General features: G+C 36.9%; 1 protein-coding gene across 2 annotated transcripts in view; it reads left to right on the top strand.

Annotated features, from left to right (window-relative positions):
- Positions 1-12,510, top strand: part of CPSF4L (cleavage and polyadenylation specific factor 4 like) — a 498,262-nt gene that overhangs the window by 361,038 nt on the left and 124,714 nt on the right. For both annotated transcript variants that reach the window (XM_044085126.1, XM_044085125.1), the window contains one exon: positions 7,843-7,924. In XM_044085126.1, coding sequence (XP_043941061.1) covers positions 7,843-7,924 — 82 coding nt within the window. The remainder of the gene's footprint in view (positions 1-7,842; positions 7,925-12,510) is intronic.

The following is a 12,510-nucleotide window of genomic DNA, read 5'->3' as shown; positions in this document are numbered from 1 at the left end:
GGCTAATGACAGCATGCAGTACAACATGGTTTTGGAAAACAGTTTGTAAAAATATTCTTAATTTGTGTTATCTGAGAGAGTCCACTATTTTAGAACTCTTGGAAGAGGGTACTCAAATTGTGAGGTTTTATCATTCAGCAAGGTCACACAGCTGTGTTTAGTGATACAAGTGGATGAGGAGTAGACACAGTTGTACTTTGTAACAGCGGCATCAAAGCTGCACACTTAAGAACATTTCAGGCTGATGATCAGACTGTGCGCATGTGCAGTACATTCATGTTTTATCTCTCTTAACCATGTTTTGAAATCTGTATGTCACTTTTAAACAAAAGTCAACAAAAGGCTTAGAAGAACATTAAATAAGCACAGAAAACATTGGCATGTAGTACAGGTAAGTCAGTAGTGCCTATGTACCATGGACATTTAAATGCTGATGATCAAAGTCAAATGTTATGGAAGTTTTTAGCCTGTCCTTGCTACTGCTGCTGAAACTTTCTCACAGACTTGGGCAGGAACTCCACTTGCATATTACCATAATAAATCACAGTAGTACATGTTGTCACATTTTGGGCCAGTAATGTGGACTGGAAAGGCTAAAACAGTGTTTCTAGTACCAAGACTACCTTCTGTAAAACATACATTAAATGATAGAAACTGTACATTTTATTATGAATAATAAGATGATATGATGATATATTGCCATTAAAAACTGACCCAGGAGCACCCACTCTAAGAATTTTCAATGCCAGCAGAACGGCCATCATTGGTGGATTAGACTTTTCTTTCATAAGCAATGTAAAATGGGAGGAGCTCCCCACATTCAACCTGATAGACCTCAAAATCCCATAATGTTCAATATTTGCAGCACACTATGGCTGTCAATATACTGTAACATCACTGACGATGAAAAAGGTGAAGATTCATAATTATTCTTGCCAGTGGCATGGTATAGAGTGCTAACTATGGCCCTGGCAACCTGGCTTCGATTAGTGGCACGGGTGCCTGAGGTGCTGGCAGGGAGGGATGTGATCCATCAAGGGGTGTAGTCTCAGATGTGCCAATGAATGCAGGGCAGGAGGCAGGGAAATAAAAGATAAGTAATGACCTTTACCCAACAAGCAGAAGCAGTTGCCAGCACTCCCCCTCATGATGTCCTTAGGATCCATGCCAGCCCCAGTTCACTCAAAGTCCAGAGGAGAACAGAGGGAAGATCAGGTAGGCATGGCAATGGACACCGCATTGGGATGGCCACCTGAATGAAGCAGGCAGATCGGGAGGGATTCAGAAGTATTCTTGTACCATTAGTAGGCATTCAGAAGTATTCTTGTACCATTAGTAGGCATTAGCCTATTCAGCTACACTTCATGGAATAATAATTACTTGCTACTGTACTTATTCCAAAGGCATCAAACCAACCTACCTGTAAGTCACTCTGGGCACGTTTTCTCATTCACAGCCTTGCCCAAATTATAAATTCATATATTGTGAAGTAAGAATCACCAGGTCAAATTATGGTATTTTAGTTACTGAAAAACACTTTCAGAAATCTGCTCAACCATTAAAAGTTCTGGGGTTGCAAATTCAGAAGTAGAGTCAGTGCCAGTATATGTGGCCTGTTACTATAGTTATCTATACGAGCACTTAATAAAGTTCATAAAATTGCCAGAAGTCAACTGAGATGTGTCCACAGATTTCAAATAGTGATGATCAGACGTGCTACTTTCTTTTGTCAATAAATTGCATTTTAACCTTAATGTTTCATCATGTTCCTTGCACTTTTTATAAGTAATGATCTCATTTCTTCCAATAGTTGTTGCATGACATTTTTAAATTTTCTCTAATGTATAACTCACTTTTTTAGCGTTACCTCAGTTCAAAAAGTGATTATACTTTTACTGGCTAATAACGATTTAAGATCCAGTGTACTAAATACTTCACTCATTTAATAAACAGTTATATCCTCAGCTGAAGGTGACATCCAAATGTGAGCTAACATTCTCTATTGCTTAGTATGGTCAACAAGGACTTATTAGAACCATTTGTGCCTATTTGAGACATTTATTTTTAGTACTTTCTCCACTGCTCTCTTCTGGCCATCTTCATATTCTTTTCTCAGTGCTGACTTCTTCCTCATTTTTCTTTTATATCTGTCTGGCCTTCTGGCCACATCTCATGCCTCATCTTCTACCCAACATGCAATACTGATTAGCATATGATATATTCCTTGATCCATGCTGCAATTCACAAGCATGAAAAAAATCTTTATTCAATAAGGGCCATAGATTATCAGGTCTAAAAGGACACCAGCTTTATTATGCCATAAAAATACACTAGAATGCACCCTAAAACCATAATTGCTTCAAACATTAAGCAGGATAACAATTAGAGTGATGTGAAAGCATGAAGAATGACAGAAGGAAAAACAGGCCAGAACTGATTCACCAAATTGTCTTTCATACAAAACATGCAAGTAAATGCACCTTACCCCAGGTGCTATGCTTTAAATTTGGTTACATGTAGTTCGAGAGGGTGTAAAAAGCTGCCTGCATGGGGTTCCTTTCTGCACTGTCCTCTTTTAATTACAAAAGGATTTGATGAGGAAATTTCCATGAAATGTTTCGGTTATTAGTTATGGACTTGTACAGATGTAACACATTGGCCTCCAGATTTCAGGACAATTTATGCTCAACGATTGATACTGCACCGAGTTCACAATCAGTCATAGAAAGGTTATGGTTCGGTTCCGATTCTTGTTCTAGAATAAACTGATTTGGAATCTGGTAGTAAGCCTGTAATAGCAACTTGTGTATAATTATATGTTTGTATGAAACCTACACAGATATTTTAATACATCATGCTGGTAATATATCACCAGGGATTTTAGAATTTGTCCCAACTTCTTTCTCCAGTAGACCAGTAATAATCACTCTGAGAAAAAACTTAAGATTGGACCCTGAAGAATGTAAACCAAATTACTGAACTATTTCCAGCCTTACTTACTGAGTGGATTCAGAGAAGCTGGTGGCTACCACCTGTAAATGTTTTTAACTTGGGTTAATTTGTAGGCGATGTTCTAGTTTGCTTTCTTATGCAAGCATAGTACCAATATGACTTTGAACATTACTAATGAACTCCATATTAGTACACTCCACACAAGTTTTATATTTTTGCAGATTTTTATGCAATTAAATACCAAAATCATAGTATCGGTCAATTTTTTTTTTGTAGGTTTTTTTAAATTTTTGAATGGATTTGATTTTCATATATGGATTTGAGAGTATTCTGATGTGTCTCTCTTATATATTAGTATTCTATTCTGTGTGGTGTACTGCATGAGTGTATTTTTTCTGTGTCTTTATAATCTCTTGTATATCACCATTTTCATTCTTTATTAATTTTCTTTGTTCCTTTTTCAGATATAGCATTCTTTTTGTCAACATTAAAGTCCATGTTGATAGTCCATGTTGATACACCAACATTTCACCAACATTTCCACATGAAAGCATTCAATTTTCTTTGATTAGATGAATCACATTTAGACTGGTCTTCCTGAGAACAGTTGTTTATCTCCTCCTTCTTTAGTTTTGTTGGTCTTTGAATTTGGTCATTTCTTGAGAAAACCTCCTTGGGTTTATGTAATGAAAATCATGTTCTTTTTATTATTCTCTTGTAATCAATTGCAATTTTCTTTATCTTTGCCTTTTAAATCTACTTTTTAGTACTATACTTTTATTATTTTTCTTAATTAGTTTGTTTATTTATTTTAACAATGGGAAATGGAAAAACACACATTATTACATGCTGCTAACATTGTTAATGTATGCTAACAATGTTCCCTGAAAGAATGTGGGAATGTGTTCTCTAATTAGAAAACCATGAATAATGCTGAATTGTAGGGTATGTTTGTATTTTTTAATTGTATATCATTTAAGGTTTTTGTATTATGTTTTTTTCTGCCCAACGTATTCCTGTATTGATGTGACTTTCATATTAGTATTTCATAGTTTTATTATTGGAAATTCATAGTAGTATTATAAAAGTTTTTAGGGCTGCCTGTTTTGCCAAGCCCAGCTTAGATAGAGTGTGAGAAGCAAGTCCAATGATTTTTAGATTTTTTTGACTCAATGCCAAGCCATTCAATATTTGAATGAAACATTGAATTTCCAGGTATTTTTACCCCATTACCCTTGCTCTCTATTTAAATTGCTTATGTTTACTGTTTCTGCTATCTGCTATGTATTGCTATCTCTAGCATATTTCTTTTATGTGAATTTAGTAGATGTAGAAATCTTACATAAGAGAAACTCCTATTTTCAAATAATCAAAATTTGCTCTGTATTTTGCAAATATTCCAAATACTTTGTATCACATCTATGTATTGTTTCATCTATGTTTTCTGAGTTGTAATTATTGCTCATGTTATTGTTGCATATGTTAGCTTAGTTCAAGTTGTGCATTCAGGTCAGAATAATTGAACTTTTTTTGCTTCAGCTTACCTGGCTCATGTTTTTTTTCTCAGTTTTGCCCTGGCCCCTATTGTTGTTAAATGTCTTCCTTTGTCTGCCCACAGTTTATTTACTTCTCTAGTGTGTTTGTCATGTACTGGTCAATCTTACCCTCATTTATTTACCTCCATCTATGGTATGCCACAAAGAGGAGAAAAAAATTTTAATTCAAAAATGATCACAAAGATTTGGAAACAAACAGAAATTGTGAATATGCCCCAGAAGAGGAGGCCACACCTGTGTATGCTAGAATATGTTTCATGCTTCTGTACATCAGGTGTGTGTAACTTTCAATACATCAGAAGCATCATGCAACCGGAACTGGCGATACATACCAGCAATATCCACTGGTCTGGTACATACATAGCAATATCCATGATCATCAATTAAATACATGGGGCATTGATGTAAATCACCACATAGGTGGCAGTACACTAAACATCGAAGGACATTTGTGATAAGAGAACAGTAGGTGGCAACTTTTATAAACTATGGGCACATCAGGGAGGAAAAATCATTTCAAAAAAAAAAAAAATCTAACCATTTCATCCAGAAAAAAGGAATTGCACTATCACTCATTACTCCCATTATTTCATCCATAACGGTATAGGAATGCCCATTTGGTATGTAACCTGCAACACCTGGACAACAAGAACAACGCCAGCAAAATAGAAAGAATCACTCAAAGAGTTAGCCCTATGCTGACTGCCTTAAACTCCAGTTATACTCTGTCGTATATCGTCTACTCAGAAGCAATCTCTGCTTAACATACAAGGCCATGTCAAACCTAGAGCTGTTAGACATGCTACACTTACAAAAAATCCCAATCCCTCAGAGCCACACACTCCAGGGATCTAAACCTTGTCATCACAATAAACAAAACATGCTGGAGGGATAGGTTCCTGACCCAGAGACTCCCCAGACTCTGGAATAGACTGCCCATACATGTCGAGCAGAGCACCTCTTTGGCCCTCTTCAAAAGGAACCTTGACGATTGGATGGGAGAAAGGAAATTCACCCTGGGGATCACATCAGTCACCCTGCCAGACAGGGGACCAGGAAGTAAATAGTGTGGGAAGAAATAGCCAGGGAATTATGGCTAGGCTTGTATAGGCCGTGGGGCCGATAGCCTAGTACCAACCTATGAAAAGCTGTACTATGACGACCAAGTTCTCTACCTTGGCTGACCCAGCCCATAAGCCTGTAATTAACACTGTATTACCACTGGCAAATCTAGATGCCTTTCTGTGCCATGTCATTCTGCCTGCTAATATGACCTATTTTATTTTTATTTATTAGTTAATTTGTACCTGAAAGTTCATACTTACATTACCGTGCGCAGTCATGCTAAGCTGTGCTATATCTTCATTGCAGAAATAAATCTTACGAGCACAGTTAGATCTGAAGTTATGACCTGCACATGGGAACTGTTCAGATGAACTTGCCATGATGTGCCCCACAGAGATGGAGTTTCGGTGGGCAGAGTTGTAAAAAGTGAGACAACATAGGATGGGGCAAGGGGTCATACCTACAGAAAAAAATATATATAAATAAATAAATCCTAGGTGAATTAAACATGTGTTTTCTTTCTGACTTTATATGTATGAAAACAATGAATGTGGAGCTTCTTAAGCTACCAGTGATTATAAACATCCACAAAAATGTTAATAGCAGAAAACCAAAAAATAAATAAATATAACATAAGGGAACAGCCAATGGCCAGTATTATACTGGCATTGTAGCCATGAGCTCAAATGCCTGTGAATTACATAAAACCCATGAGCCTTGGGGTTATACCCCTCACAGTTCTCAGGTATGGTTATACTTGTTTTAGGTACATCCCCCACACATATGTGTACATCACTAAAAAGTAAATAGCAGTCATTTATGGTAATTATCATTCCTTAATGCAGACGTGCAGTCAAGAAAAGTGAAACAAGAACTCCTTTAGTCTGCAAATCATTGAAGCAGTATCATATACGTGATTAATACTGACATGAGTATGTCAGATTTCATACAGCTGATCAGTTTTCTGAATTTCTTTGTGCAGAAAGTAGATAAAGTATAAATTAATTTCACAGTTCAGGACCATTGAAGCCCAGTCCTTTAAGGAAAGAAAAGCAGTGAGGCAAGGGAGATTCAGAGAACTGGGAAAACTTGCACACTCAAAATGTGACGCTTTCTGTAAATTCTGTAGAAAAGCCCCTGCGGCATTGCAAATGCTAAAACTGAATGTGTTTAGCACATTGTCATGTGTAGCTGTACTTCCTTTGTGAGTAAAGCTTTCCTGTAAGGCTATTGTATTCAGCTGCATCACATTTGCATTAATTGTAAACATTTATCTTTTTTGATAGAGTTAGGAGGCTGAATATCTGACTGCGTGGGTGGTGGGAAAAGCAGAGCTTCATATCTGGAGTCAGTGACTTTGTTTGCTAGGTGGGTGGATGGTTATTATCAAATGTCGTGCTCTGTGATATGGATAGCTATGATAATGAGCATTAACCCACTATTAATGTAGACTAACCCACCACCATCATGACCATACAACTCCAGGTTTAAGTTATAAGTCACCAGGCAACTCACTTTGAAGGAGGGAGCATAAGGTATTTGATAATGCAGGCACCAGAACTTCAGGTAGGAGATTTTGTTTCCCACAGTGACGTTATTCATTGGTGTGCAGTTGAAAACCCAGGAAGAAGCAGTTTAAGGAACAAGGAGCAGCACAGACATTACTCTGAAAATAATAGTGTTGCAGTAGGAGGCCTAGTATTTTGATATCACCAGCCATTTGAAAGTTATAATAAGATGGAACACTAGAAATGTGCAGTGTAGGGGGGGCTGCCAGTGCTCCCTGACAACTGGGTAATTTTTTTTTATTGTTTCTGTTTAGAAATGATGATCATAACTATACCTGGGTTCAGTGTACTAATTATATCCTGTTTTGATGTGGGAGCCACAAAACATTGCATTTCTGAATGGCTTGGCATCTTCCATTACAGTTCTGCAACATAAACAGGGCATAATGTCCCACTATTTTATGTATATAGAAATGCAGAAATAATCTTGCCTACATATTGAATAAGCACAGATGTCCTTCTAGATACCTATATACAAAGAAACAAATTACCATGTATTGTATGTGGTCAAGTAGGGGATCTTTCACTGCATTAGTTAATCTGGTGCTCTGTTCACAGCATTTCTTTTAGTCGAACAAATTGCCTCTGTGATCAGTAAGGAATCATTGTTGCATAAGTGTGCTGAATTAAATTGTGAAGTTATGCTTCTTATTGAGAACGTATTCATTCTGTTTTATTCCCTCCTTTCCTATCTGTCCCAGTCCTAAACTTGATCTGCCTCAGTCTTATGTTGAGCAGTTGAAGAATGGAAAGACCCATGGTCTGCGAGACGTCGAATACATGGTAATTTGAAATATAAATATTTTTATGCATTAGCCCTTGTTGTTTGAATGACGTGTGCAGGGCATAATAACCTTTGTAGAGTTTTCTTTTCATCATCTAGACCTAACTGTTCAAGATAAATATGTTGTGGGTATAGAGATCAATTCCTAAATTACCATTCATTTAGACTTTTTTTTTTTTTTTTTTTTTTTGTTAGAGGTGTGTGGGTGTTTGGGGGAAGTTGTGTACGGTTCTGCAGTGCCACCACCACTACTCACAGATAGGGAAAAACAATGAGCTTAGCTGTGTTTTTGAGTGCATCTTCATACTTTAGGACTTTTATCTTCTTTGCAGTTGGCTAATATAGAGCTACTACAGGCTTCATTATCGGATTAGACACTTTCTAGTTGATTGCTGTTAACCAGTATGCTTTGCTGCCTGTTAATAGACAAGGTCAGTTTCACCATGTCATTCACTTCTGTAGAAGAAGAAAAGGACTACTTTAAATGATTAGGATATTGGAGTTTGATAGGCAAAAGTCTTTTACCTTCTTATCTGGTAATGCAATATTGTACTAGAGGAGAATCTTGCTCACCCAGTATTTGTGATAATTGGGCATTTGTCCTTTTTATTTTATTTTTCTTCACTTCCATTGCTTTGGAAGCATTTTTTGTTTATTTGAATATTTGATTGCTTGTTTGTAAAATAGATAAGTGAAATGGTCCTTCATGGATCATATTCAAACATGGTAGCAACAAGGACAAAGTTAAACTCAGTACCCTTCTTTCAGCCTTCATGTCCTTCTACCTTCAAAGGTCACTGCATCATCTTCCCAACCGCTGGCCCCTTCGTGTTTTTAATTATCTATCATTATTTCAGTATTCCTATTCCAGCTTGGAGTCTTATTTCATTTCTGTTTTAATCTCCCCAACACTTTTGGAAAGTCTCTTCTAATACTATGATGTCACTTTAATCTGCTGTTTCATATTCACCGATTTGCTCTCTATAGTATCTTAATCACTACTGTCTCCATGACATCTATATTCTAACAGCACAAGTAAAACCAGCTGCATTACTATTACTATTAGTATTGAAGAATGACATCTATATTCTAAACTGCAAATTTCTTATTTCTACTATTCTCCTGCCCACATCTCCCATTTTTCACTTCTGAAAACTGACAAGTTATACACCTTTTTAGTTTAAAAAAATCTATTGATAGAAGTAAATAAGATAACATTTCAACACATAAAACAAAGTATTGCATTATGATAAAAAAAACATTGGATATTTTCTGTAGCCATATGAAATTTTAGTACAGAGTGTCTATTGACAAAAATAAAACCTGATGATAACAAGGAACTTTGTATCCTAATCCAAAACCAAATTCAACCCACTTGTATGAGAATATTTTAAAGTAATAAGACCTTAGACGTGTTCATGGTCTACCATGTGACGCACCACTGGATCAGTAATCAAGGAGCCTTAATCCTCACCACTGGCACCAGTGGGGGATGTACACTGGGAGGATGAAAGGTACACACACTATTTCCAGATGCAGTTCTCTGCATCAAGTGCAATTTCCCTTAAGAGTACACAGAGACCGCAGTCAGTCCGAGGCTGTTTTTTCCCTCTTTCTCCAGATCCCCAATAAGACTTCCCACTGGCACAGCTATAGAGTTGAGTCCTTAGCCAGAGTTCCAAGCCAAGTCCTCCCACACTTTCCTGTCCAACCTGTGCTCCATGTTTCTGCCCAAATAGCTGACACACACACCCCCTAGGAAAGGCTTGCACAGGTTTACTAGCTAAGCCCCCTTATGCCTAGACTATAAAGTAGTTACCACTCACACCAGAACCCCCTTATCAGCTATTTTAAGGACCTTAACAAAGGGTGTCAAATTTTACTGTGTAATATCAGTACTAATGCAAATGGTAGTTTGACCAAAAGCAAGGCTATTAGGAGTGATCCACACAGTGTCACCAAATAAATATGCAAGTACTCTCATAAGTTAAATATCTCTGCACAGATTAGCCACAATGAAAGGTTTAAATATAATTAATAATAAATAATAAAAGAACAAGACAATGCTAAATGTATATTCACTGTAACATCAGAGTTCAAAACCACAGGAAATATTTAATACATTGCAAGACAATCTCAAATAAAGAAAGAAAAATATCTAAACTAAGCTTTACTATATTCCTGACTATATCCAAGAGAATTACTATAATGTAAGAACTTAATAGAGCAAGGAAGATATGGTGAATGGATCTTTTAGTTGTTGTTAGGTCCAAGACAGAATGCAGAATGCTCCGTCTTACTAAGAGACTTCTCAAATTAATATCTCAAATATTACTGCTGGGATAGCTTGCAGAATGAAATCACTTCTTGTCATCTGACTCTAGTTCCCAGGCAAAACCTCCACTGCTGGAAGCTGGCAGTATTTAGCATCTACCTGTGAAAATACTTAGACCTCAGATCTTTGGCAGATGCTGGAAGTCATAAAACAATTGCATTCCTTCATGCTTTCAAGACTAGTAATTAATGCACCCTAAAGACAATACAGAAAGCTTCTCAGCACAGACTCTGTCTCTCTAGCTGCACTGAAAACTGAAAAATACCATCTTTTATTGAGTAGCCTATAAAGTATTTTAATTTCAGCTATTTTCCTAACATTTGCTGTACTGAAGTTAACCTCCTGTATTCCATTTTTCACTGTTAAAATATATACATTTAGACAGTTACAATAGTGCATGTACATTTCTGTTTTCTCCTAGTAGGGCACACTGTGGATACATTTCAGATGCAAACACTTTATAAAATATATTTTCAACACACGTCTGTACAAACCAGTTTGATATACACATGACATACAGTTCTAATACCGTTGTAACACAAGCATCTTGTATAAATCATTTCAATATTCACAAATGACATATAATTATTTACAAAATTCAAGCTAGCTGTGCTGGCAGTATTTCATTTCTTGACACATCATAAAGCAAAGCTCATCCCTGTTTTCATGTTTTCACTTACCCCTGCTAGCGCTATCTCCTTAATGCTATATATTAAGCTAATAATGTCAGACTAAAGGGAGGGGGTTCTTAATTTTCATAATCTTGGGCACACTTTTGTGGTCACCAACACTAGCAAATTATGTAACTGATTTATGTGGGGGGGGGGCTGTATTCAGCCCAAACAAAAGTAGAAATGGTGAGAGCTGTGGGGGCTTAAGAAAGACTGCAATAAATGCATCTTGAAAGTCTTTGTTGAATCTTCCAACGCCCAGACATTCGCCAAAGATGAGACTAATCGCCCAGAACATTTTCCTGATGTCTCCAGCAGACTTGGGCTGTACTTGGAGAAACTATGTGTAGCCTTGAAAGAGTGCAAAATAACTTGAACATGTGCTGCCAACTAGAGAATCTAAATTTGTGGAATTTTTCAGTGTATCTGGGTGCTTGCAATAGGTCCAGCCATTGCTGACTAGATATACTTACTCCTAGCTCCTCTCCCATGTCAATCTGTTCTTGCTTGTCAAATTCACTTCAGCGGTAATTAAGATTCTATGTAGGCAACTGAGAATACCATTTCTCATAGCTTTTCCTGCTCTACTATTCAATATTTAATGGATTAACTTTGGACAGGCTTGTAGTGGGACCCTTGTGACCTTAAGTTTCTCTAATTTCCTGGCTAACATTGCAAACAGCACATAATATCTGGGGGTCACCGTTAGACTACCTGGAATTCTGACTGAGGGATGGAATCCTTGCTATTTAATAGTAGTTCCTGGAAATGTAGTGTAACAATAAAATCAATGATTTCAGACAATTGCCCTCTGCATATCTCACAACAGGTGCCATCTGTGACTAGAGTCGCATCAGGCAACCAGCTTAGAGTATTACATAATTTCAAAGCCCATTTTACCTGATGTATTATTCTGCTACTGGAAAAGCTTAGGGTTGTTGGAGCAGCCATTAGTTTTTATGACTCTTCAAAAATAAGACCTACACCCACCTAGTGATTTATCATTATTCCCTCTCAAGGGTTAATGATAGATCAAGAGGCTAAACCTTGAAAAAAGTTTCAGCCTGTCTGCAACCAGATAAAACTTCAACTCTAGGAGGCCCAGTCCTAAAATGTGTCATGCTATCCTCAATTTAGAGGAAACCCAGATGAAGGACTCGATTACATTTTTAAGCTTAAAAGAATCATCAGGCAGAGGTATAGGAAGACCTTGAGAATAGCAAGATAAATCAGATGATGGTCTGGATTCTGTAGCATATCAAAAGAGATTACTTTACCATTCCTTAACAAATTCCATGGACCCATTCCTTAACAAATTCAATGGACCGAAAAAGAATATCTTCATATGATGGTTTGTGGTCTCTTAACAGAGTTGGGGCCATCCTTCGCCTTAGAGATCTGAAATTATTCTGGTTGTCCAAAAATGTGAGCTTAGTGACAAGCCTATCACTAAGGTGAAATCAACAAAGACATCACTAGCTTTACTTCTGTGATTTAGTAACTTGAAAAAAATGCATGAAAAAAAATAACTATTGGAAAACCACCTCTAAATCTTTTTCTGGTTTAGACATAAAAATCA

The sequence above is a fragment of the Protopterus annectens genome, chromosome 10.part0 (assembly GCF_019279795.1).
Source record: "Protopterus annectens isolate FY-2018-M chromosome 10.part0, PAN1.0, whole genome shotgun sequence".
Lineage (NCBI taxonomy): Eukaryota > Metazoa > Chordata > Ceratodontiformes > Protopteridae > Protopterus > Protopterus annectens.
Note: the sequence above shows the minus strand (reverse complement) of the source record. Positions and strands in the feature narration are given on the sequence as shown.